At 53.7% G+C, this 27389-nt stretch overlaps 1 protein-coding gene and 1 long non-coding RNA gene across 5 annotated transcripts in view; one reads left to right on the forward strand and one right to left on the reverse strand.

Annotated features, from left to right (window-relative positions):
• The window catches only part of BCAR3 (BCAR3 adaptor protein, NSP family member), a 103691-nt gene that overhangs the window by 4821 nt on the left and 71481 nt on the right, over positions 1-27389 (reverse strand). For 3 of the 4 annotated variants that reach the window (XM_028512956.2, XM_028512958.2, XM_028512955.2), the window contains 7 exons: positions 22115-22243; positions 19413-19855; positions 16139-16242; positions 14403-15058; positions 9335-9450; positions 4836-5007; positions 2063-2174 (listed from right to left, as the gene is read on the reverse strand). In XM_028512956.2, coding sequence (XP_028368757.1) covers positions 2063-2174; positions 4836-5007; positions 9335-9450; positions 14403-15058; positions 16139-16242; positions 19413-19855; positions 22115-22222 — 1711 coding nt within the window. In that variant the 5' untranslated portion in view covers positions 22223-22243. Of the gene's footprint in view, positions 1-2062; positions 2175-4835; positions 5008-9334; positions 9451-14402; positions 15059-16138; positions 16243-17026; positions 17525-19412; positions 19856-22114; positions 22244-27389 lie in introns of those variants that run through there. The other variant, XM_036026438.1, reaches the window with a different exon arrangement.
• LOC118500693 lies at positions 1123-26815 on the forward strand. Its single transcript, XR_004903268.1, has 3 exons — positions 1123-1136; positions 5696-5700; positions 26660-26815. It is a non-coding gene; the product is annotated as an uncharacterized LOC118500693 (long non-coding RNA).

Genomic DNA, 27389 nt, shown 5'->3' on the forward strand with positions numbered 1-27389 from the left:
CTTCTAATTAAACACACATCTAAGGGTGGGCTGTAATCCTTTGCAGAGACCTCAGAGAATGGGCACTATCTTTGTGCTCTCCCCTCTGTGGTCCAGAGCACCAGCAGCTCCCAGACGGGTGTTTTCCCATGTATCTGGTGCCCCAGTTTTTGTGGCTGCCACCCAGGGATGCCTTAATCACCTGGCTCTGGTGGCCAGGGGAGCTCATGTTCATGGGTCCCACTGGACTGTAATAATTGGAGAGACGGTTCTTGGCAGGCTCCCCTCTCCCCATTGCCCAGGGCACTGCGAAGACAGCGACTGAAACACACGCCGTGTATGCGAGAGGCCTGTGTGCTCGTCCTGGAGCTTTCGCCTGAGGGATGGTTGCAGGTACGGCACCCGGCTAGGGGCCTTCACAGGAGTTCTCGGGGAGCAGAGGCTGGTGGGCAGCACATCTGCGCCCTCTGACTCAGTACAGTTCACCAGTTCTTCCAGAAAAGCGCTTACATACTTGTCTAGAGCCTGATTTTGTAACTGCCACCCAGAGGACACCTCCAGATTGCCTGGTGGCCAGTGGGATTCATGCATGCCAGAGCATAGGACTATATATAGTTGCATATATAATTCAAAATGGATTAAAGACTTAAATGCAAGACCTAAGATCATAAAACTCCTAGAAGGAAACACAGGCCATAAGCTCCTCGACATTGGTCTTGGCGATGATTTTTTGGATGTGACACCGAAAGCAAAAATAAACAAGTGGGATGATATCGAACTAGAAAGATGCTGCACGGCAAAGGGAACCATCGATGAAAGGAAAAGTCGACCTACAGAATGAGAGGGAATGTTTGCAAATCATGTGTCTGATGAGGGACTGATGTTCATAGTACGTATATAAACAACTCAGAGAACTCAATAGCAAAAAAACTCAGACAAAAGAGAAAAAACCCCACAGAGGACCGAACAGACATACAGATGATCGACAGATACGTGAAAAGATGCTCAACGTCACCCATCATCGGGGAAAAGCCAGTTAAAACCACAAGAGGTACCACCTCACTTGTTGGAATGGCTAGGATAAAAATGTAAGAAGTGTTGCTGAGGAAGTGGGAAAAAAAAAGAGCCTTTTGCACTGTTGCTAGGAAGGCAAATTGGTGCAGTCACTATGGAAAATAGTCTGGGGGTTTCTCAAAAAATTAAAGATAGAACCACCATATGATCCAGCAATTCCACTTCTGGGTATGTATCCAAAGAAAACAAGAAACACTAGCTCAACAAGACACGTGCGGCCCCCGTGTTCACGGCAGGGCCGAGACACGGGAACAACCTGGGTGAGCGTCAGTAGAGGCATGGGTAAGGATGGTGTGGTGTGTACTACAACGGAACATTATTTAACCATGAGAAAGAATGACATCCACCACCTGTGACAACGTGGATTGTGAGGGTGTCACACTAAATGAAATAAGTCACACAGTCACATGTGCTCTCACTTATATGTGCAACCCAGAAAAACAAAACAAAAAAACCCTGAGCCCGTGGCGGCAGAGAACAGGTTGGTGGTTGAGGCGGAGGGTGGATGACCTGGGTGAAGGGGTCAAAAGGTACAAATTTACAGTTATACAATGAGCATGGGAACTAGAATCAGTATTACTGTATGGCACATTTGAAAGTAACTAAGTAGATCTTGAAGGTGTCATCACAAAAACATTTCTGTGACTGTGGTGACAGACGTTGACTGGACTCACGGTCGTGGTCATTTTGTAGTATGTACCAATATCAAACCATGACATTGTACCCCTGAAACGAATACAAGGTTATGTCAACTATACCTTAATTTTTAAAAAGATAAAGGCAGAACGAAGTGACTGGTGACCTGAGTCTTGTTTCAGCAACGGCAGACCTCCTCCGTGCGATGCTGGCGTCAGATAGAAACCTTGACTGACACATCAACAGTCCTGCAGATAACTTGCCCAGGGACACCTAACACGCCCTGCTGAACACTTTGGTCAAACCAGCAGAACAGATACAACCCATTGGTCTTACAGCCGCCCAGGGGGCAGCCACCAGGCCCTGCGCTCACCTCTGCCTTCGTGCAAGACCCTGCTGAATGGCTTCAGCTGCTTCTCGTAGAGGATGGCGCTCTGGGTGTGCTGGCGCCGCAGTGCGGTCCACGTCTTTTCTAACCTCGTGATCTGGAAGAGAGAAAGATGTTACCATTTTGGAAAGGGCCGTTTTAAAAATAACCTCTTGGTTTAAGCTGTGGCATAGATGACAGATGCACATGGTAAACAAGTCAGAGCAGGTGGCTTTAGTCGGCTTTGCTCCGAGGCCCCTCGTGGGGCGACTCCGCCCACCAGTTTCCTGCACCTGCGCCGGTGTGCGCAGGCACTGCTGGAAAATGAATAAACGCATGTCACCCTCCACATATTCTTTGTCTCTTGCTTGGAAGTCATTTCACATGCATATATACAAAACAGCATAGAACAAGTTATTTTGTTACACTTCTGCATAATATTCCATTTTTTGTATAAACCATACTTTAGCCAGTCTCCCATAGATGAAGGTTTCCAACCTGATTTTCTACCACAAAAGTATCTTATAAAGATGTTGCAAATGTGTACATGTGTGAAAGTGTCTGGAGGATCAATTTCCAGAAGTGGAGCTGCGGGGTCAGAGTATACTTGTTTGCATCTGGAGGGGAGCTGCCAGCCGGCTTCCTCAGAGGCTACGCCGATGAGAGGGTGTGGGGACATGAGGTGCAGTGGGTCACTGTCCCCATGGGTAGTGACATCTGCAACACACCGGCGCTCCCGGGCCACGTGATGCCACCACTGGTTCCCTTACACTTCTTCTGGGATAACGCAGTCAACACCAGCACACGCCGCCGACTCTGACTGCCCTAAGATGACTGGCCGCCTGCGCACACCCTGCCACCAGCAAACCTCAGTGTACGAAGTTTTCTACATGAAGCAAGGCAGGGAGGGCACTAATATTTAGGGAACAAGAGCCAACTCAGGTATTTGAGGAATTCCATTTAATGCTCGCAATACCCTATGAAGCAGGTATTCTGGCCTCATTTTGCAGATCAGAAAACAGAAGAGATTAGGTAACTTGCTCAAGGTTTCACTGCTGGTAAAGGGCAGAGCTGAGATTCATTTTGAAGGCCTCTGAGAGCTCCCGTGTGCTCCGTGTGAAAGGGGAGAAGGATCAGCACCCGCAGATTTTCTGGGAAGGGAAGGCTATGGGCTGGTCTGCCTCTGGCCCACCCACATGCCGCCCTCTCTCCTCACATTCCCACATTCTCCCCCGCCTCCCCCCCAAGCATCCCCTTCTGAAAGAAGCCCTTGTCTCAGCTAAGCCCATACCCTGCTGGGTGCAGGTTTGGATGGTGACACACAGAGATGACAGGAGTCCTCCGGGGTTTTCCCTGGGCCTACCGCTTCCCTCCCGCAGCAGTGCTCTGGCTCACCCGGGGCCCTGAATACCACGGAGGACTAGGAGGACTTCCTCTCACTGCTGAGGTGCTCCGGCGGGGAAGTGCCTGAGGCTGCTGGAGGGGAGGGGGCTGCCTACAAAGCCATGTTACCTCGCTCCGGGATAAGTCCCTGCCGGCTGAGTGTGAAGTCATGGACAACCACCAGCTAAAGCCACAAAACGTCCCCTTTACCACACGGCGAGAGAGCTTTGGGCTGGAAGACTGTACACATGGCTTAGCTTGTTGGCTCAGCCCTCAAAATTATATGCAGGTTTGGACAAGAGCAAATAAATCGGATGGAAACTAACAACACTTGAATGAAAAATTAGATCCTGATACAGAAGTCAGTATATCGTGAAAATATGGCTGAGTTTGCTTATTCCCAATATTAGCCCTACTAAATTCCAGTGCACCTAAAGAATTTTGTAAACTCTTGGAATACTACATTATAATAGGAATTGACAGCCCCCTCCCCAAATGTTCCTGGTGAAGGAATTGTTTGGCTTGTTTTTAAGGTGACCTTGCTCTGATCCAAGGAAATCACGTTTCTAACATGCCCTGCAGGACACGTGTCGGTGGCTCTCTTCCCCGGTGGCAAAGCCGGATTTCCAGCGAGTCCCCGGCAGGACTTCCAGGACAATCTGTGGCTATGAAACAGCCAAGCGAGATGACCAGTGGATCGGGTTACTCTTTGCAGGTTGGGCTGCAATGCAAGTCCCCTCCACCCCTGGGGCTTGGCAGGCCAGAAGTGGGGAAGCCGGATCTGAGCACGCCGGACCACAGGATCGTGTTCCTCTCTGAGGCCCGCTTGATTTCAAATGCAGGTTTTCAGTGCTGACACTCATCCCCAAAACAGCCTGTCACAGCAGATCAAAGTGCCTGATTTTAGAAACTCTCACTAAGGGGTTATATGGCAGGTGGTTCAGAAATGTGAATTTTTTAATAAGAGAGGGTGTTTTAGGTAACCTGAGGAGCATTCTTTGAGATAAACCACTCTAGAGATTCTCAGATATAAGCTCCCAAATGGCTGCCCGAGCACCTGGTGACTCAGATGGAAGAAGTCTCACACAACACGCCTGCCCCAGACACAGCACCCCAGCTGGTTCTTCAGGGACACTGTTTTTGAGGATGAGTCTTACTGCACCTCAAAGAGAAAGCATGGGCTGTTGGCAATTACCCTCTGTTTTTAAGAACAGCCAAAGTACTCTTAGGACACTACTCTTGGTTGATTAGTCAAAGCAGCTTTTGTTCAGATCCAATTTACCTTTTGGGAGTGACAGAGATCGTCTGTGGCTGGCTATGCATGGGCTCGCAGACCACTCTGCAGAAGTGCGGTGTGCATGGCCCGCAGGCCAGCACCAGGCCGGTGGAAATTTACCTGCGGCATTTCCAGAGCTTTCATGATGGCCGAGAACGAATAGAGGTCCCCCATGGAGTCTTTCAGTTCCACAGCCACCTGGATGATCCGATTGAGGGTGGCTGCTCGGTCCTCCAAGGTGCCCGTGCAGCCCAGGATGTCCACGGCGATGCCGATGGCCATGGTGCTGTGTCTGAGAGGGAGGAGACCAGTGGTCAGGCCCAGGGCCAACGGGACTAGCAGGGAATGAAACCAAACCAGCTGGGAGAAGGGCTGGCTTTGCACCATGTGCTGCTCTCGCTCTGAGATGTGCGGGTAGCTCAGTTTGGCTGCCGATTTCAACACAGGCCACGCCCACCAGGACTGCCGCAGGACCGGACAGGGCCTCAGAAGCTGCACTTTGTGGAGGCATAAAGGACAGATGCCCCAGGATAGCGCATTGCTCAGGCCTGGACCTGGGGGCATGAAGAGGGCCCTCCTCAGGCGAAGTCATCTGTCTCCTTGTACCTTCGGTCATGAGAGGTCCAAGGAGCCACCAGGTCCCCCTAACACCCTGGGGAATCCTTCCTCGGGTGGGCCCTGGCCCTCCTCCACTGAGCTCCCTGCACTGGGGAATGGAAGGGACAGAAGGATGAAAGAATATGCTTGATCCAGAAAGACACAAGGGTGTTAGAACCAAGAAAGGAGCGAGGAGCCAGGGATGGAGTGTCTGCAGCTCTGGTTAAGGGCCAGAAGGTGAATGGGGACGTGGGCAAAGACTGAACAGCAGACTGGCAGGATGTCCCCGTGAAGTCAGACTCGAATAACACAGAAATCTTGTTTGTATCTGCCTACAGTCCTCCCTTTTCTCTACACAGGTCGACCTTGCAGACCCAGAGCAGGAAGCGTGTGACCTCCTGTCAACATGCCAGTGGGACCAGCACGAATGGGGTCGCAGGGCAGCCTCCTTCACGGGGCAGGGGGGCAGGCAGCACGGCCTGCCATCACTTCCCTCCCTCCGAAAATCAGGGCTGCGGAGTGGATGCGCTGGGCCACACTGGCCCCACCACACTTCGCCCAGGCTGCGAGACCAGTGCTGGAGGAGAAGCCCCAGTTTGTAGCGTGGTTACTAAAAGACATGTCTTTGAATCTCCGGGGCTACAATTGTCCTAAAAGTTCAAAGCTGAGGATGCCACTCCATGGCCGTGCTTGTCTCTGTGCCCGCGGGTGTGGTTTCTCTCTCTCTCTCTCTCTCTCCTTGAGCAGGGGGTCTTGGTTCACCTAGTACCTAGCATTACTAGTTTCTCTTGTCGACAGATGTCCAACCTAAGAAAAAGTCTTAGAAAAGTTTACTTGAGCCAAACTAACAGCAATTGCCAGGAAGCAAAATCTCAGTGGATTGAGCAAATGCTCTGGAGAATGGCAGTTTTGCAGCTTATTTTATACATGAGAATCAAAGGAGGAGACATAAGAGGGGTCACGCGGAGTCCACCCGTGGCAGGTCAGGGAGGCCGGAGCAGGCGAAGTGGGGCAATCTCCGACATCAGACACAAAGCAGAGCGGAGAGACACACGCATGTTCTGAGTGGTGGGGACAGGACAGTTAACATCCGCAGTGCGGAGCTGGTGTATGGGCAACAGGACAACACTGTGGTCTCCTGCTCTGGTGCAGTGGTTGTGCCTTTGTGGGGTCAGAAAGAAAATGACTCTGGCATTTCAAAGGTGTGTCATCTTAGAAGCACAGAAACAACAGACAGTATCAAAGTTAAGGACTGACCTTTGCCAGGTAAGCTACAGGCCAAGGACAGGACTACTCACCAGGACTTGCGTTTAGTGACGAATCTGTGTGTTCAGACCCTACCCCGTGTGGTCACTCTCCTCCTCTGAGTGTGTAAGGCCCGCCACGCACGCCTGCCCTGAGCTTGTCAGCGTTAGCCTGCAGCCCCCTTCTCATCCACACTGCAATGCCTCTGAGTGTGTTTGTACGCGTGTGGGGTGGGCAAAGGAAGGTTCACAGTTGTGAGTATGCAAAACACAGTTTGTTCTTGTATTATTATTTATTAATCACTGTATTGTTTTCCATACGAACAGCTGTAAACCCGCCTTTGCCTGCCCTGTATGCATGTGTGCCACTCACTCGCTGTGTGACCTTGGGCTGCTCCCTGGTGGCCCCCTCCTTGGCTTCTTCGTCTGTGAAATGGGAACGGGGGTAGCTGTGAGAGAGGGACCGTGCGTGGGTGTGAAAATGACTAACGTGCCTGGCGCTGGCAGGCGCCTAGCAAGCAGGCTTGTTAGAACAGTGACCTCTAAGGGCGCATCGTCCCCTCGCTACCGTGTACCTTTCTGCCCGTTTGTCTCTGTCCTTTATTTATCTCCTTCCCGATTTCTTGTCTGTCTTGATGAATGGATTCGAACATAGCCTTAAAGTCTATTTTTATCATCTGTGGTTTATTGAAGGGTTTTGTTACCCGTTTGCAAAATGTCAAGATTGAGCTGAACATTTTAGATGTAATTTTTGACTGATAGTAAACTAACTTCCCGTGTTGCATTCAGTCTCTTTTTTATTCAGTGTTTTTTCCCCCTATGTTTAAACAGCCCTTAATAAAAAACATATTTTTTTACCTCCTTAAGGCCTGGCCATATACCAGTGGTTAACTGGGTAACTCTGTCTATTCATTCAACCAACATTTGCTGCCGCCTCCTGCGTATACCACCATGGGCAAGACACCCTGCCTGGACGTGTGTCACAGAAGCACCGGTGGTTGGCAGCAGGGGGCATTACTTGTTACACTCAGTAGGCTTAGAATGGGTGAGGTGGTAAATTAAAAAATAAAGGGTGAATTTGTATTTGATTCTGAAACACAGGAAGATGATGTTACTTAGCCTTTTAAGACCGCTACACCCTTGACCTTTATTTAAACACATGGTAATGGAGAGAAACACTCCCCAGACTCGAGCAGGAAGACACACAGGTCAGCCCGGCCAGGAAACCAGCCGACGGGCGGGACCCCAGGCAAGCGGGCCATCAGAAGACAGAGGAAATGGACACAGATGAGAGTGGACGTCTGAAAATAGCCTGGAGAGAAGCACTAACCCTGCCAACCCCAGTCTGGGCCCCGTGTCCTACACACCTAGTGAAATTGATAAAACAAGGCCTGGAACTTGGGATTTTTCAGAGTGAAGCGTACCACGTGAGAAACGGGGAAGCTGGTGGCACAGCTCATCTCTGTTGGAACAGTGACCACTGAGCCCGGACGACAGAGGACAAGTTAAAGGACCTGAGAAGCCAGGCCCCTGGGCGTGGGGACAGAAGAGGACACCTGGAGAGAGAGGCTAGAATCTGGAAAAGTCTGATCAGGAAAAGTAGAAAAATGCAGAAGGCAGAGCCACAACTGCCCAAAGGCACTCAACAACAAGGCTGCCCGAACAGTCAGCGCGGGCCACTCCCTGGGCCCCTGCCTCCCAAGGTCCTCCCCCGGGCCTTCCGTGTCTTCTGCGGGTGCGTCTGCGGCTGCAAAGCCCAGGCCACAGCAGCATCGCAGCCGCTCTGTCTGCCAGGCAAGCCTGGAAGCAGCCGTGTTGATCCCCAGGCTACTTGAAAAGCAGTGTTTACTTTCTAGGGGCTGACATCCTCGGAGCACACTGTCCCCTGGCCACACCTGGCATTTATCCTTAAACTAGTAAACAGTAAAATAAAACATGTCATTCCTCAGCAGCCACGTGGGGCCAGTGGCTGCCGTAACGAGATGACAACAGCTCAGCCACCGCAGAAACCTGCCCCGACGGGGCTGAGACCTAGCCCACTGGGGAGAGCCACGGGCGGCGGGGCCGGCGGCGCTCAGGGCCCAGACTCCGAGGCATCGCTGCCCTCTTCTCACAAAAAGCCTGGACCCTGGCTGCCCATCAACACCCACGTGCATGTCATGGCGACAGGGAGTTGATTGGAGAAAACAGAAAGCCACAAGACAGCCTTGCCGTACTCAACTGTCTTTTTTTGTGTCAGAAAGGCCAACTTCTATGGTAATAAGATAATCAAGTCTAGCATTTCTTTTCTTAAAAATGTGCCTTGCTATTTCTGCCTCTCTAATTTCTTAACCTGAAGCGTTCCTGTGTGTGCGTTTCAGTGGGAGCCAGGGCCCTGGCTTTTCATGACAAGAGGCAGTGAGACTTCAGAGGCTGGCGGAAGAGGGTCCGAGTGCCATCATCCTCTGACCTCTGACCCCCATTTGTCCACCCCTCAAAGAAAACATTCAGACTCTGTTCTTCCCAGCCTTTCTCACGAACTCCCACTCAGCTCCTAAAGCAGCCTAGAGCAGGGACAGGAACATGGTCTTTGTTCCCTGACTTCCTCTGCGCTGTCTCTTTGTACATCTCCAGGAATTCTCTGGCGAAGGCTTCTGGGGAAAGTTGGCCCAGGCTACACATCCTCGAGGGCCGTGGCCCCGGTGTGGTGGAGCCGGGCCCCTCTCTCCTCTGAAACCTGCTGCTCTGAGAGCCAGGGAGGAATTCAAGGGGCCAGAAGCAGAGGACAGCACGGCTCACCTTTCAATTATGTCCAGACGCAGCTGGTGGCCATAAGGCAAGGTAATGAGTTCCAGCCCCGAGCTCACGCCCATGTTCTTCCTCATCTCGTCAGAGACTTCCAGAATCCTGGCGACCTGTTAAGAACACAAGTTCTTAATCAGGACATGCACTGAATCAGGAGTGGGCACGGGAAAGGAAACACACTGAGTGGGAGCAGTGTGGACGCACTCCCTGCAGTCCTTTTTGAGCAGCAGCATCTGAAAAGACAGTTTTTATATGTGATATTTGGAGGGTTTTAATGCATATACTGGAATATAAAATCTGGGAGGAAAGCACCTAAATTGGTCTGCAGAATCTCCAGATTTGGTGTCTCTGCCCAGCCAGAGACGGTGCAGTTCCCGGAGCTCCCGACCGACCGAGGCTGGGTCCTGCTGCGACGTTCTGCTGCGGGCAGCGGGCCGCACGACCGGCCCGGCCCGGTCCTGCCCTGGAACAGCGGCCTCGCGTCCAAGCGCCCCTCTGCTGCGTGCTTTGCTGTTCCTGTTCTCACTTAGCGGCAGGGCTGGCTGCTATTACCCATAATTACGCCTCTCGGGGGCTCAGTAAGCGCACCGCACGTCTGGAAACCATTAGAAATGTGTATAGAGATTTGAAATCCAAGGTCTCAAACACACTCCTTTCTTCCCTCGAGGGTTTTCCTTAAGGAAAATCTTCGTCTGTCCCAGCATGTAATCACAGTTTATCAGAACCAGGTATTTGCTGGCCATTTATAGTTACTACCTGTTACCTTAAAATGTTGCAACGGCGTCAACGCGTCTCTGAAACGGGACTCGTGGTGCCTCGGTGCCCCCACACTCTAACAATGCAGCCTGTGGATACCGCCCCCGAGCCTGGGCACACAGCAGGCTGGGGGCAAGTCCTCGCCTCCATCCATGGAGTTGCCCTGAACACAATTATCCTGGTCATGTGAACAGTCCAGATGTTTTCATAATGGATTCCAAAAAACATCTGGATGTTTAGCTGATGTCATTAACCCAACCCTTCTGTGGCTGTGCAAGGATCTGCTGTCAGCCCTGGGGAAACAAGCCTGTGCGAGTTAGTTATTCAGGAGTGGATCCCAAAATTGGATGCAGAACTCACACCATGCTCTCCGAGCCTCAGTTTCCCCTGCTCTAACACAACTGCTGAGTCTACCTTTCTCAAGGACTTGGCAAAGGACCAAACGAGCTTAAAACCCCAATGAACTATCTGAAAATACAGCCTGCTGAAACATCGATCATGTCAAAGGGTAAGGAATTCTGACCCAATCTCTGCGCCTTGACCATGAAAAGGGAGCCCAGATGCGCACCCCACCACCTGTGGGCACAGACTCTGCTCGCCTGTTTAGACAGCTGCCCTGGCGGAGGCTCCAAACCCAGCACACCTGTGGGCGTCCTCCAACCCACGCACACTCTGCGTAGCAAGATCCAAAGGCTCGTCGTGGATTCGGTTTTGTTCTGGAAGCACTAGCATCCAGAGCAACCCCTGCTCTGACAGAGAGGCCTCTAATCTGTTTTCCTCCAATGTCGGCATCCAACTCTCCAGTCACTCTCCTGGGTTCTACCAGAAAATACGGATACCTGCTTGCCCTATGGCTGAGCTCTGGGACCAGCAGCCCTGTGCTCGCACTGCAGCGCCTGGATCAGGTGTCCTGGGAAACACCCAGGGCTGTGCAGCGCACCGACACAGAGAGGGATGCACATTTCTAGAGCATTTGCCATGAACCGGACCAGCTGGGCGACACCTGTGCCCATGAGGAGGAATGCCAACCTCCCTCTGCTCTTCAGACCTTAGCGGCCCGGTTCCGTGGGCTCCCCCGACTCTGCGTGCCCCTCGGCCTGCTGCTTCCAGCCTGCTCTTAACTACATGCCCTCACTTCCAGCCAGGGGGTCACTCACTACCCAGGGGGCCCTGATGGGGACAGTGGGAGGCATGGCCTGCCCTCCTCCCAGCTGCCAAGGGACCTTCTAAACTGCAGGGAGGTCGCCTGGCTCAGCCCACTGCCTCTGCTGCCCTCAGCAGAAGACGGACTGGCACTGTGTCCTTACAGGCCTGTCTCCCTCACTGACCGGCAACATGCTTTAAAGACAGCAACTGGGAATGAGCCCAAAAGTAGAGACTCAGAAACACGGAAGACCTACCAGCACCCCCCGACCCTACTTCCACTGCCTGCACAGAGCGAATCTTCCATAAGCCAAACCCTCCCCACCATGGTTTTTGACACCTGAGTTTCTGCATGTGTGTGTTGTCTGCCACCTGGAAGATGCTTTTGCATTCTTCATCTGGCCAACTCCTATTCAGCCTTCAAAACCCATCCCAGACATCCCCACCCTGAACCCCTGGCTGCCCTGTGTTCAGGATCCTGCCTCAGAGGCCCCACAGCTCCAGAGCCTTCCCCCACAGAGCATTTCCCACTTGGGTGGCAGTCCGAATGCTTCTATCACTGTCCCTCCCCACCACCCCCCACCGTGACCGGGCCTGGCCCGCAGCAGACACTCAATCAAGGCTGACTACAAAGCACTATTGACACTTACTACTTAGCCTCATCCTGGGCCAGGCATTCTATGGAGGGTGGGTGGTATTATTCTCCTCCTTTTATGAGTGGGGAGAGCAAGACTGGGACAGGCAAGGAGAGGCAGGATTAGATTCAGGCAGTTCATCCCCAGAGGCCAAGCCCCTAACTACAGGCCCTCACTTCCAGCCACTGCAAAGATGGCGGGGGGGGGAGTGAGGCCAGGAGGTTGGAAGTGGGTGGGAGTGGGGCTCAGTTCTGCCCGCAATTCTGCTGGCCTTTCTGGGTGCCAGCCCTGGGCTTTGTGCACCGTGTGGGAACCAGCACTCAGGCCTCAGGTATTGCCCAGTGCGTCCTGAGCTTTGGGGTGGCCCTGTCTAGCTGCCACTGCGTGTGGCGGGGGTCACCCAGCCCTTGCCTGATCTCCCTTTCGGGGTCACAGGTTGCGTCCGCTTTGCTGGCAGAGCCCGGCAGTCAGTAGTTCCAGGAAGAGAGGGAGGAAATGGCGCGGCCTCAGGAGGGGGAAGGAAAACTGAATGTCCCTGCCCTGGGGGACGGGCAGGCAGGCTCCTGCTCTGGTCTCTGCCTCGGGGGCTCTGTCTTCCAGGGGTGCTGGAGGCAGAGGGGGCAGTGCGGCCTCACCAGGAGGCGCAACGCAGAGGGACACAGAGCAAGGATGAAGGTAGGCTGCACATTCCTTCTGTTGGGAAGAGACTCGGAATCTAGCCTCTTGGCTGCCAAGGTAGTAAGAAGGTTCTAGACCCTCCTGCAGAGTGCTCGGGCATCTCACCTCCCCGCTCACTTGCCAAGCCCTGCCTGAGGCCACAAGGAAGAAGGATCCACTTCCTCCGGGGAGTCAGGCTGTTCTGCCAGCCTTGGGGAGCCCAGACCCATGGCTCCCCAAGGAGCCTCCTTTAAGGCGCACGCAGAAGGCGCGCCGGGCTCCTGCCTGTTGGTGCGGCTCTGCTCTCAGATGCAGGCCCAGTGTTGCTTCCTAGAACAGGAACCCCACATCCTCTCACTGCCCAAACAGGTTTACCTTGCTTTAAAGTGAGTAAGAATTTCATGGGACAAGTTATCTGACCACTGGTGAGCACTGCCCAAGGACACTCAGCCAACCATGCAAATAGTCCTGTGCTTCCTGAGCAGCCCGCCCCTGCTGTCTCCTGGAGCCCCTCCCCCTCCCCCCCCCCCCCCTCCCAGGCCTGGCTGTGAGGTCAACTGAGTGATCCCTCAGTCCTGTTTTTAGGAAGGGGTTCGTTACCCCCAAACAGCCAGCAACTGCCTACTGTTCCTCAAGGCTGTTTGGGGGCCGCCTGCCCGCCAGGTGCTCCCTCAGTCGCCTGGGAACGCCCTGGGGAAGGGGCTGCTCGAAGACATCGGCGATTAGTTTTGGTGAAGCCAGTTCCTGAGATAAGCCCTGACCATTGCAGCTACTCGGCCTCACTGAGCTGCACATGGAAAAGGGCCTTAAATCCCACACAGACCGTGGACCTGTGGCTCAAACGCAGGGATCGGTCTCCTGATACCGAGGAGCAGGCTGAGCACCCCTCAGCCTGAGACACCTGCTTCCTAGAGACATCTCTGCAGAATGGGGCTGCCTTGGGGCCGCCTCTGAACGGACACCCGAAGCTACAATAAATACTTCCAAAAACATGACGGTGATGTGAACATACATTTACTCAGTCACCTGGGAAGACAGTCCTGTCGTCGTGTGAGAGGAAACGCCAGGGTCTGGAGCAGCGTGCGGACCAGGTGTGGTCTCCGCGGCGAATGGCCAGACCTGCATTCATGCCCTCACGCGCCTCTGCTCGCGGGGCAGGTGTCAGCCCGGCCGTCGCCCTGACACTGGCTTTTGTGTGACTGTAACTTTTTTCTCTTAAGCTGTATTTATAATTTTTCTAAATGATATTTTATAATTATACTTTTAAAAATATAACTGTGTTTTACAATTTTTCTACATTGAATGAGCATTACTTGTTAAAAAAAATCAAGGTAACTTTCAAATGCTTATTTATCCTAAAGACCATTTCAGTAACAATAAATATGTAATGTGTGCATGTGTATAATGAAATAAAAACAACCAAGGCTGTGTTTCTCCAGACACTACATTTTCATCTACAATCTGTTTTCCTTTGGACTTGACCGCACCAGCTCTGGCAGATTGGAGGCCAAGGGAGACAGGGGAGAACTTGAACGTCAGCACCAGCCGGGAGGAGGACTTCGCAGCCGCTCTGGCCTCCAGCAGGGGCTGGGGGGGGGGTGCGGGGGGGAAGGAGGGGGGCCCCCTGGCAGCAGCCCGCCACCCCTCCGTCCAAGGTGAAGTTTACAAGCTTCCCACCTGGGCAAAGGTCATCCTGGCCTGTGGTTCCTACCCCTTTAGATAAATCCCCACACTGGGGTTACTTTCAGCCTTTTCCTGTGAGCAGAGCATTTAAAGGGTATGGCAAAGCCCAGTGCAGACAGATCCCCCCTTCCAAACTCTCAAAACCCAGGACGAAATTCCAACATTCCGCCCACCCAGGGCGGTCCTACCTTGCAGTCCACACTCAGCATGTGCTGGGCGATGACCTTGGGGTCGTGGCTGGTGAACAGTTCCTTCGCACGCTTCAGCATCGCTGTCTCCAGGGGCTTGTTCTCAGGGGGGAGGAGCTTCGACTCAAAGTCGTTGGGCCTGAACGAGGAGGTGGTCTCCAGGAGGGGCCTCACAAACTCATCCCCGCTGTCCTGCCCCCTGTCTGTCTCCGCTGCTGCCGGTGGCTCCTGAGCCCTTGCCCTGTCATCTTCGTCAAGAATTAAGTAGTTGGTGCCCGAGTTCCGGGGACCTGCTGTCCCATTCTGCTTGGCTGTCAGCAGCTCCACGTAGCTGTCCTGGGCGCCAAGGGGCAGCCTTGCTCCCCCGTCACAGCCCGGGGCACAGGCTGGGTTCAGTTCACAGTAGTTGGCCTCCGAGTTGAGCCAGGGGGATGGAGACGGGGGCGCCTTGAGGAGGGGTGCCTTGCAGGGCTTGGGGGGCGGCTTGGGGCACAGCTGGCTGTCCGAGCCCCTCAGCGCCTCCCCTGCCCTGGCGTCCGAGGACACCCTCCGAACCACCGCTGGGCTCAGTGTGGGCTCGCTGCCTGTCCTGAAAACAGGCGAGTTTGGGCAGGGGCCTGCATCCGCGCCTGAGGACTGAGGGGGCATCTTACAGCCTGTAGAGGATAAGAGACGATCAGAAAAAGCTCCACCCGGCACAGAACAAACAAAACTAACAAACTCGAGTGACAGGGCCCCAGCCCTCAATTCACGCCATTGGGCACGGGCGTCCACCTCCCGAAGGTGACGCGGCTCGACCGTGCCATGCCCGGTCCAAAGAAGTCTGGGCCCTAGGCCATTGTGAGAACCCAGCTGGCCCAACCCCACACAGTCGGGGGAATTTAAGTCCCAGTGACCGCTGACAGCTAGGCTGCAGTGTCATTTTATGGTCGTAGAAGGGTAGGGCAGTCAGAGCAGGAAAATACACGGGGTCCGGAGAGCACTGAGTCATTCTGAAACATGTCTTTAGCCACACAGCATGAAGGGCTCTGAGTCACTGTCAAAGTCAGGGTGGATCCCAGTCGGCTTTAAGGGACAGTCAGAGCCACACGCTGGGGAGGGCGGGGTGGGGGGACGCTGCGATGGCCCACAGAGCAGCAGTGTGAGGGGCTTAGGAAAGCCGCCCTGTGGTCCCAAGGAAGGTCAGTTGTAAAAATAACGAAACACATCCCATGGCTGCTGACAGAACTACTGGCTCGGTTCACCAGTTCCCACACCCCTCACCCTCCTGGCTGTGGGACGAGAACGGAGAGGAAGAGGGGTCTCCGGACAGCTGTTCTGGTGGGAGCCCCAGGATGGGCGCCCACCCTCCGTCCTGGGAGCAGACTGAGGGCTGGGCTCACCTCACAAAGACTACCAGTTAGCGGCAGGGCGTGGAATCAGAAAACCTGAGCTCAAATGCGGGCTTAGCCACTTACCTGATAGATGCCTCTGGACAAGGTACTTAACCTCTGTGCCTCAGTCTCCTCAGCCTCGAAAAGGGAATAATCAGGCTCACCTTGAAAACTGCTATGAGGCTTTAAGGCTGGCGCACATAAAGCATCCAGCCCAGTGATCCACATCTGGGTGTGGTCCTGCACACCTCCTGCAGGCATGGAGCCTTGTGTCTTTCTCAAATTAGGTGAGCAGAGAAAACAGCCTGAAGGAAATCAGGGTAACACTGTCCCCCTCCCTCCCCCAAATTCCCAGTGACCTACCGATGGGCAGGTAGCTCTCCGACTGGTGGGCTTTGAGGGACAAGGCTCGTCGGTCCTGCATGTGATCCAGGCAGGCTGGCTGGCTGCCGCTCTTCTCTTTATTTCTGAAGCAAAAGGCAAGCGGGGCAGAAACCTATCATCAAACCACAAAACCTTTAGGCAACATCGAGGAAAGATCGCTCAGATGAAAGTGCCGCTGCACACTCTAACCGTCCGGGAATGCCTGCTGGTGGAGCACATTTCTCATGAAGGTGGGTAATCCATGGATGGGCCTCGGGCTCCCTCCCCGAACCCCCACGGCCAACCCAGCTAGGTCCTGGGAAGCCTCCTCGGGGCCCTTCCAACCAGATGGTCAAAGCAGGATAAAGGTTGCAAAGGCCTTGGAAAAATCTGACGAACCGGATGGAACGTGTCCTTTTAACAGAGCCTGAAGTTATTTACAGACCCAGGAGGAATGACTTGTTTAAATATGTGCAATTCCGTGGTGACATAAGTGTCACAGTTAGTTTCCATGTCCGTGCAAACCTCAGGTGCCCCAAATAATCCACAGGATCCCTGGGGCAACTGTCACTGCACCGGGGACCCCGAGGCCAGCCTCACTCCTGCTGAGCTGGGCACAGGGAGGAGCGTGGGCGCCGGTGGGCACCGGGCAGTGGCTGGGAGCACAGAGCACAGCCACCAGGGCCAGGGCGGAACACAACTTGCGGTACAATTAGCTAGCATTCCGTTGTCCTTTGCCCACTCAGACTGGGAATTTCTCTAATTAGTGCTGAGGAAGAGAATCTCTCTTTTGCTAAAAGAGAAAGCACTGTACCAGGCAAGTTGTAATGAACTTTAATCAGCCCTCCCACAAGCTTATGTTACAGAAATCACAAAGTTTTTTCCTACCTTTGCAAGCACCAAAGGAAAAAAAAAAAAAACAATCCAAAGGGGGGGAAAAACCCCACCCTGAACTCCCAGCCACAGAGAAATTCCAGCAACCCCTCAGAGATAAGTGAGGGCAGAGGGCAAATTCCAAAAGGCAATGGCTTCGGAAAAGTAATACTTAAGCAGCGATCACCAGGAGCAGCGGGACTGCACTGGCCAGAGCACCAGCCTGGAATGCAACCTGGCCGACCGCACACACCTTTGCCCAGGCCGGCTGCCCGCCAGCCAACCAGCAGGTCTGAAGACAGGGAGGGTGCAGGAGCCAAGGAAGCGGGGAGGTGGGCAGGGCGTGGGGCCACCGCTGACGTGGGCCTGCCCCACCCCCACACGCAGACACTGCTGGGCCTGCCGCCTGTGCCCGGAGGTGACAGGTGACGGGCTCGGGGAGCTCTGCTTTCAAAGGGCAATCGGAAGAGGTGCTCTGTGGGGCCTGTCTCGTTCCTTAGGGGCTTTCTGTTTTTCTTTTGAATCTTACCTTTAAAAAATAATTGTATTTTAAATCTGGGACTCGAAAGGCAGACCAGCAGACCTTCCTCCCAGCACCACGCCCAGCGGGGCTCAGTGTGTTGTTGACCAGTACACCCCGGCCCTGTTCACAGTGACTCCCTGTTCAGCTGGGCAGCCAACCTCCACTCCCAAAGGAAACAGGAGAAAAGGGTACCTACCCCTTTAATATTTTAAGGGATCTCAAGCCCAGTTTTATTACTGCATAAAGGAGAATTTCTAAATACCTTAGATAAAAGTTCTTCCTCTCTTCCTGCAGTTGCGCTCAGTCTCACATTCTACTGCCTTCCAGAAGTAAGAATTACTACATTATGATTATTAACATTTACCTGGCACCTACTATGTGCCAACGCTGTCTAAGCACTTTGCCCAGCATGACTCGTTTAGCTCTCACAAGCCCCATCTTTCCACATGAACGGAGGGGGCCCCATGCAGGCCCACAGCTCACCTGGATTGGCCAGCTGAGCGGGGGACCAGCGCTCGAGTCCAGGTGGGTGCGGGCCGCAGCCAGCTGCGGACTCCCTGCACCTTCCTAGTAGTGCTGCCGTAATATCTTTTACTCGGAATCCTGTATGTTACTTCTGAAGTTTTGTATTCTAGAAATGGCTGTTTATGACATTGCCTTCTGGTCCAGGAAGAAAATCCATAAGTGGAATAAAATACGTTGGCTTAAGTGTATAAGCTTAGCCGGAGAAGGGAGCTGTGTAAGTGAGGGGTGGGGGTGATCTTCGCCACCCACCAGGCCTGCCTCTTCCTCCTCTCCCGGCACGGTTTGGATTCTGTGCACAACACGCACCAGGAATCTCAGCCGCGCGGGGCCAATGGGTCCTTACACACACAGGGCACTGAGGGTCAGTGGCAGGGTGCCTCCGTCCAGGACCCGGTGCTCTGCACTCTTCTCTCCCATCCCCCAAGGTTCAGACCGCAGCCCGGGCTCTTGACGTCTGCTGTCTTAGCAATCTCACCCCTTCCCGCTGACTCGGCCACCCTTTCCGTGTGGACCAGGCCTTAATCTACGCCTGCAGGCCCAGCCCCCTCCCGACACTCCCCCCACGCTGTGGCTGCACACTGGCGCTCGGCGGGCACACAGTCCTATCTCAGATGGAGCACTGGTTTCCCGCCAGAGCCCACCTGCTCTGGCCCCTCCGGCGGTAGCCGACTGTCCTCCCCGCAACCTTCCCCACACGCAGAAGGATCCCGGGAAGCCTGGAGCCTGCACCCCCGCCTCTCCCTCTACTCCACTCCCACAGCCTGACCCTCCACCACTCACTAACCTGGTCTTCCAGCTCTCCTCTCTCCCTGCCCCTCTTGCACACCGCTGTCTAGTTCATTCTTAGGACATTTCCTTCACGTGTTGAGTTTTTGAGACTCTCTCAAACCCCTGAGCCTGGGACTATGGTCCCGTGATCTGGCCAGGGCCCCTCTAAGTCTACCTGCCCCTTCCAGGGACCCTTTGCTCCAGACCCACTATTAACTCGCTCCAAGCAACTCTTGCCCCTTTCTAGCTCTACCCTCATGCTCAGGCTGAGTCCCCCCAGAACACCCCCTTTGCAGCGACTATCCAAATTTGCCCTAGCCTTCAGACCAGCGGTACTCCTGCCTTCTTCATAAAAACCGCTCCTGGCCAACCCCCTTCCTCGGCAACCGCGTCATTTATTTTTGGCACCAACTCAGTTGGGAACAGATCATGCACTGCCTTGTGACAGCTATTCTAGTCACACTTGGCATCATATTAACATTTGTAATTGTTCCTGTCCCAGGGTGAGCTCCTCGTCTGCCCAACTAAGGACATGTTCAGAGTGCCCCTCATGTCCCGACGCCACCCAAAGAGGCCCTGACCCACCTGAGGAGGTTTCCTCTGGGCAAGCTCAGCTCTCGGGCCTGGACGCTGCCCGTGGTGAGGCTCAGCCTCTTGGCCACGTCTGGCCTTCCCTCCACGAGGCTGCCCTCCCGGGCCCGGCTGGGGGAGGTGCCATAGCGCTCCTCCAGACACCGCAGGGGCACCGTCCGGTTGATGGGCTGGAAGATGATGGCTCCACTCTGCTGGGAGATGGGCCGGCGATTGCCCACGTAGCAGCGCACCAGGCCAGGGATGGAGTCGAAGCTCTCCATCTCAAACTGGTACTGCACGCGGCTGTAGACCTCGCTGAGCCGAAGGACCGTCCGGTGGATCTTGAAGTGCTGAGCAAGGTTCTTCCACTGACAGGTCAGAACAAAGTTTCCGGGGCTGGACAGGGAGTCTCGAACCAGGAAGTCGCCGTCTCGCTGCACGAGGTTTTCTGCCACCTGGGGGACGAAATGGTGAGTGAGGAGGGGGAAAGGCAAGCTGACACTTCTTTCAAAAGCTGCATTCCTCCTCTACTTTTTGGCCAGCGGAAGACAACACCGTTTTGTCTTTGCTCCCTCAATTGGCTCTTGGCTTATTCAAATGTCTAATTCTTAGAAGACCCATTCAGTCACTGAAGTACCACTTGCTGACCACCTACAATGTGCCCAGTGCTGTCGCAGGCACCGGGTGCACAGCAGTGAGTGGAGCCCCCGGCGGCATGGTGGAGCTCCTGCTGTGGGGGAGTGAACGAGCCGCTGTGAAGGCACATGATGTGGCGGAGTGAAGGGGAAAGTAACCCGGGAGGTAAGGAGTGCGTGGGGGAGGGGTCGGTCAGGGATGCGTGGTCAGGAGGGTGTCATGAGGTGACATTTACGCATACCTGATAAAGATGAGAAAATTCGCGTCTGGCGGGTCTGACCTCCGCGCCAACGATCCTGAGCACATTGACTCCTCGCCGGAGGGCCAGCACCCCTCATTCCACCCAGTCGGTGGGAGCACTACACCCTTGCACACGTCACATGTGCAAAGCACTAGCTCAGTGGCACACACTAGTTGCTCAAAAATGGTTAACTGTGAGGATGCTGATGTTTCTAGAAAAAGGAGAACGTGCACTGTGGTGCGGCGTGGCCGCTCCAGGAGCCAGACTGCCTGGGTCGGCTCTGGCCCTGCTGTGGGACGCTGCAGGAGCTGCAGACTCGCTCTGGGGCTCAGTCCCAGGGCCTGCGAAGTGGGACAGTGTCAGCTGCACAGCAGCTCCACAGACGTGAAAGGGGTGAAGCGTCAGCGACGACAGTCACTGTTGCTGCAGTGTCCAGTTACACAGACTGCAGTGATGTCTTGCTGGACAGTTACACGCATGGCAAGTGGAAAACAAACTTTACCACCACGAGGAGAAGGATGGCAGTGACAGTCACAGATTGTATAAACTTTGACAATTTTTCTAGGCCATTCCAACATTTGATCAGTTATCTTAGAATAGAATGCTACCATGGTTACTTTAAAATTGCATCTTTGCCTTAAAAATGTTTTTTTTTTCACACAGAAATTCCATTTCTTGGACTTGAGCCTGAAGAAATAATCGTAGTTGTGAATACAGAGTTATTGTGGAGGAGGCTGGCCCGAGTGCCTGTGAACCTCAGTGTGTGTGCACAGCAGTGCACACATGGTGCAGAAAAACATGCCATAGCTGGAGACACCTCCAAGGGCATGCCACCAAGTGGGGAGAGCGGGCTACCACCCAGTGTGCTGCATGACCTCGCACTTGGTTTAGAAAAGTCTGGGAGGACTGATGTCACACTGTTCACAGGGGTTTCCTCCAGGATGGAGAATTGTGGGTAAAAGTGTAATTTTCTTCCTTTTTTGCTGCCTGTATTTTGTACGATCAAATTTAAACTAAAAAAAGAGAACCAGCTAAGGATTGTTTCTTCGATAGTGCTGAGAAGTCTGCTGCGTTAAAAACAATCCACGGCCTGTGCGCTTCCCCTCACCCCCACCCGCCCCTCCCCTGGCACGCGGCCCTGGGTGACAGCCTGGCCAGATCAGGTTATACAAGAGACCAAGGAAAATGCTGCACTTTAATTCTGTTCTTATTTTATCTTTCAATTTCTATATTATTAAACAAACAAAAAAACCCTGTCCATAGCAATCACGCAAGCAGTGCTCTCACAAAGCACATTCTAGGTCCTGGGTCCGTGGTCACTGACATGAGTCCCCCTCTTCCCGTCCCTAAACAGGGGTCGGGTAGTGAGGAAGTGCCGGCCCCACCGGGGCACAGGAGCCCCACTGCTCTGGGCCACCGCCTCAGTGATACCCCTCTCCTTATCTGAAACTGAGCCACTGCCTTAGACAGGAAGCAGGTTCCAAAGGGCATGAGGCTGCAGGCAGCCAGCCAATGACTGAATCATCTGAACCGCAGCCCGGCCTTGTTCCCCTGAGGTACCACCCTGTGGCTGCTGCCTCCTGCCCGCTCCGTGTTTGCAGACCACAGAACACCTGCTTCTTCCTCATCCATTTACCGGGTACGTGGATGTGTACTTTGGTTGCCTGACCTTAGCTGTTTCCAAGGTGTCCTTAGAAGCGGGCCACTTCATGGTGTTTGTTTTGGGCTAAACTGGGGCTCACTCCTACATGGCCTTGGCTCATGACCCCGCAGGGCCATCGATCTGGGCGTTGTCTGAGGGTGGGTGGGTGTGTACTGGCAGGGAGGAGGCAGGTACCTGTCGGGGGATGCGTCCGTGGTACCAGGCGTGGCTGCGCAGGTCCTCACTGCTCAGCAGCAGCTCCTCCTCCAGCTCCTTCTTCAGCCTCTCGGGGGTTCGGTCCATGACGTGCCTCTCCTTGGAGAACTGCAACACAGGGCCAACATTGACCACCCACCCTGCCAGGCCAGCTGGCTGGGCCAGCTGGAGACCACGCCACCTCTCGGTTGGCTGCTTTGCTATCAAACTGGTATGTGCCCAAAGCCCAGTTCAGGTCGGGGAGCCTGGGTAATGATTACAATTGGCTGTGACCTTTCGATTCTTTGGCTGTAAGTATGCAAAATTTTCACCTCCACATGGGGACTGTGATAGGGGAGTGGGCCAAGCTCTTCCTTTTATCGGTCTACTCAGGTAGCGAGTAGAAACATGGGGGGCTGGGCAGGGACGCTGGGGGAGGGGCGTCTAGGCACAAGGCGCGCCCAGCCGCAGGGGAGCTTCCTCCTTCTCCCTCGGGACTGTCCTGGGCGCTGAAGCTGGGGGGCCAGCAGTCCCCAACCGGCCCCTGGCCCTGGGCCTGTCACACAGCGCTGCCCACCACCGTGCGGTCCCCCGGCTGGTAGTGATGGCTCTGAATTCTCTGCCACTTCAAACTCCAGTTCAGGAATGGAGTTGGCCTTTAGAAACTGTTAGCTGTGGCCTTGGAGAGAGCAATTTTATGCTTCTTGAATCTAACAATAGAAGTCTAAGTCTATATTTTGTCTGTCTTTTTAACTTCACTTTTCTAATATTTTATTTTTAAGACAGATTGGAAGTTGAAACTCTAAATCTAAACAGACCCACTGGCCCTTCCCCTCAGACAGGCTGAGACTCCCTGGCCTGGGCCACCGCAAGGCGGCCAGGACAGGGGTCTGGGTGGGCGACACTGGCTGCGGTTTAGTTCAGAAACTGCGCCCACTTGCAGCACATGAGCTGCACTGGGACACCTGCTCGGCTCCCAGCAAAGCCGGGCTCAGGGACGGCTGGCTGAAGGTCATGGGGGCAGGAGGAGGCCATGTCCTTGTGTCTTCCCAAGTTCTCCTGGTCGACCTCAGAAGCCCTTAGGGCACAAAGCTGGCCTCATCACACTGCTCTGTAACTTCTCAGGGAAAATACCCCAAATCCTTCTCCACCAAAGAAAAGAAAAGAGATGGGATTTCACAGCTGGATTCTCACCCTTGAGACTTGCTGGGCACATGAGCCCATGACAGCACCAGCCACAGAATGAATGACTCAGGGCCACTTCCAAGGTGCGGCTCTGGCTTAGTAATTGTTTACTTCTCCTGCCTCCTCTTCCCTGATACGGTGCTCTTCACAGTGTGGGCACTCGGGAGGGGCATAGCAGAGGCTGGTGGGGTCCGCCTCAGCTGCCCACAGGAGGGAGCAGCGCTGTCGGCCCCTGTCTGCTCTGATCTTTAATTATGAACGGGTGTTTCTGGAGACAGCTCACTGTAAAGACTTGTGTGTAGAATGCACATCGCCGACCAGGCCTCTTTTACTGCCAGTCTACTGCCTACCTTGCTCCCACTGGATTTTAAGTTTCCCCAGAGCAGAAACCCACGTGCCTTCCTCCCAGCTGCCCTAGAGCAACGCCTGCATAACCGGGCGCTCCATGTCCACTGAATGAATGAGTACCCCACATGAGGAACCTCGATGACATTCCTTAGTTATGAAGAGTCTCCTCTTTTCTCTCCAACTATTTGAAGCCCTGCTTTAGCTGGGCATATGATCACACAACTGAAGCACGACATTGTTAGCTATGTGGCTGAGTTCTGGCCAAGGAAGGGGAAATTGCGGTGCTGATGGGACTTCTCAGCTGAGAAGTGATGGCTGAGCTGCAACACCATCCTGAACCACAGGGAGCAAGCCACACCCCAGAGGAACAGGAGGCATGGAGTAGCCCGGGGCGCTCCTGGCTGTGGGGTCCACATCCTAGCCCTGGGTTGCCTGCCTCCAGGTCTTCCATGTGATCGCCTGCCTTGTTTAAGCCCATTATTTTGGGTGTTCCTGTCACTGGCAGCTGAGCTAAATGCCAAGGCCACTGTGACCCTGGCCCCCATTTAGCTACCCTGACTGCCTGCATGTCCAGCCTGAACCCCCTGGGCTGCATCCTGGGCCCGCCTCTCCTCAGTCAGAGCCCTGAAAAATGTGGACATGGGCAGCCCCCTCCTCCGTGTGACCCGCCAGAGAGAGGGTGTGATCCCAAGTTTCTCTCCGGATTCTCCTTCCTCCCCTACGCCCGACACCCAGACCACTTCCTACCACTCCACCTGCTCTTTCTTTCTCAGCGTCTCTCACAAGCAACAAGGTAATTTTAGCATTTTGTGTACAACAATCTTTCAGTCCAGGTTCTGAGATAATACTGTTTTACACTTGCTACCAAAATATAAAATCAGCTATCTTATTACTTCTGTCCCAACTCCTTAGAGGAAAACCCACAATTACTGTTCTCTCCCTGTGGACTCTGTACATGGGGCACTATAGGGAGGTACCCAGAGGGGAGAGAAATGAAAATTACTAAAACTGACCCTGCCCAATAATTCGGGAGGGAAGACCAGACTTCAAAAAATATACCCTTAAGCTCTTGCATAAATTGTGAAAACTTAGGAGGTTACACAGTTGCTAAACTTGTATTTGAAAGGGGCAGGAGGGGAAGACGCAGGGAGATGAAGAGGAAGGGGGTGGAGGAGGGCGTGGGAAGGAGGGAGGGAGGGAGGGAGACGGAGGAGAGCAGCGAGCAACAGCAAAGAGCTCTGCTTGTCGAGCGGAGCCGGGGAGCCAGCGAGCGCTGGCTCCACCGCATCAGAGCGAATGGGAGCTTCCGCCTCGCGGGTGATGGGGGTGCTGTCGAACAGGCGATGGCAGCAACTCGAAAGTCACCCGCACATGGTCTCTCTCGTCATTAAACGGGTTATTTTGGGGGTGGATGTGAACTAGAACGTTCATTTACTATTGTAATCACATATATTAATGCAACTTTTGTTACTTTTCCCAAGTGCCTATGTTTTCTGAGACCTTGACCTTACCACTGTGACTTTGCTGCTATAGACAGCTACTTTGACAGGATGCCAGCTGCATGGTTAGTGAAGGGTACCCACACAAGGTAGAAGAAAAGTTAATAAAATACACCCATTTGTATCTTCGAGAGCACTGTGATTGACATTTGTGCTCCCTGGGGACAAGGAATGAGCCCCTGCTCCCTGGGTCACACGTGTCTGCGATATTTGACAGAATTCTGTTGGCTTCCCCAAACAACTGAATGTTTGCTAACAGTGCCCCCGCTCCTCCACTCACCTGCTGCCCCTCTAGGAGGAGTTTGCATTTTTCCCTGAGATGCAGCCATGTCAGTCATGGCCTAGAAGGCTTTGAGGTCTTTGGACTACAAAGTAAATTCTAGCAATTTAAAGTAACACAAGGGTACCTCTGCCCTTGGCAATGGTTCCGCTCATCTGTGCCCTCTGAACTCTGACACTGCTCATGCCGAAGAGTCCTCCCGTCCTCCCTCAGACCACACGCTGAGGGAAGGACAGAAGAGAGAAGTTTCCACCTATATAACATTCACAAGCATTGTTATTCCACACACAGGTCAGAGTTAAGCAGGAGAGGCAACAGAATAAGGGGTAGGTCCCAGCACTCCAACAGCTTCCAATCTTGGGAAAATAAAGAGGACACAAGCATATCCTAGCTCGGATTTTCCCACTCTTTCACCCTGGTTTCTGTAGGTATCTTTGGGATTCAACGTGCCTCAGAGACTGGCTGGATCCAAATCATTCTCAATTCCTTTGTAGGCACAGGGCGTCGGCATGGGACAGTGGGCATCTGGGACGGAGGGCATGGTGACACCCAGGGCAAGTTTAATACAGCTGTGCTCCCTCCGAGAGTTTACACCAAACAGACATGCCCTTTGGATTTTGTTCTTCAACTACCAGGCCGAGAGAGACAAGCAAGAAAATGCACAAATAATCAGTCTTTCACACACGTGCCACAGAAGCTACTAATGACCACATGTAGTAACACAACTTGTCTTCAGTCGTGAATTCCCTATTTGCCCCTAAATTTGAACGTCACTCCTGAAGGCAAGTCTGATTCCTTGTTTCAGAGCTTCTTATCCTGAGGGGAGAGGGTGGCAGAGAGGGGAGGCGGGAGGCAGGGGCTCCACCCCACACAGCCGCTGAGGCACGACCTCCGGACGCAGGGAAGTTGCTGGGCTTTGGCTCAAGAACATTCTGCCCACAGGTCTCACTAGGTTCATTTGGGAACCAAATCCACCCACGGCCACCATGAGAGAAAGATGCAGGCACAGCCCATATCTGCTGCCCCGCGGCTGGCCCTGAATTTGATCCACCAGACACTTGAGAGTGGTTCTTTTGGGGTAGGGTGTCAGAAAAGGTGCTAGGTATATAAATTAAGCAATAAGCATGCCTTGAGCAGGAAAGAAGAGGAGGAAGGAATGTGAGAGGGAGGGAGGGTAGCTACTGTATCGTGATTCCCCACTCACATGGCTCCCATTAGCTCTGGGCTGACGAGGAAGGCAAATGCAGGGGGTGGAGGAGGCCCACGCTCGTCACACCGAGTTGAAGGTTAGTTAGAAAATTCATAAGTTGCTATAATAGTTGCTTTCCATGGCAATCTGAGTCTAGCTACAGCTTTCCTACTTTTGCTAGCGTGTTCATAACCCTGACTGCAGCAGATGTAAAGCACAGGGTTTGTGCAGAGGGCTGGCCTATCCCCTCTCCCCACGGGATGCTGAGGAGTGACTCTGGACAAATGAGTTTACCTCTCAGCTCCTGGTCTGCGACTCGGGCGTAACAATACATGCTGAGAGGTTAACATGGATGAAATGGATCTACCTTGGTAAAGCACCTAGAACCGACCCTGGCACATAGTCAGCACTGACTGTTAACTGTTTTTATCAACTTGCATCAGACTGCTCCTCATCCGGTGAGAGCAGTGCACACTTCAGGTGGTGGGTGTTGCAGGCCTGACACACGGCCATTCTGCAGGAAGGGAAGCAGTTAAGGACAGCGGCCGGCCGGGTGCCTGTGCCAGTGCCCACTGGCTGCCCTGCAGAGGCTTCTTCCATCATCTCAGGAAACCCCACTGCCCGCCTGCCGCAGCACCTCTGGTCCAGCTACAAGGCCCGGACCGGTCCTAGCTCGCTGAGGTTGGCTGGCTCAAACACTCAAGCTTATCTCTCTGAATCTGGAATGAATGTCTCTGCAGCCCCACAAGGCCCCCAGCAAGTCTGGTCTAGACA

This window comes from Phyllostomus discolor, chromosome 5, assembly GCF_004126475.2.
Source record: "Phyllostomus discolor isolate MPI-MPIP mPhyDis1 chromosome 5, mPhyDis1.pri.v3, whole genome shotgun sequence".
NCBI lineage: Eukaryota > Metazoa > Chordata > Mammalia > Chiroptera > Phyllostomidae > Phyllostomus > Phyllostomus discolor.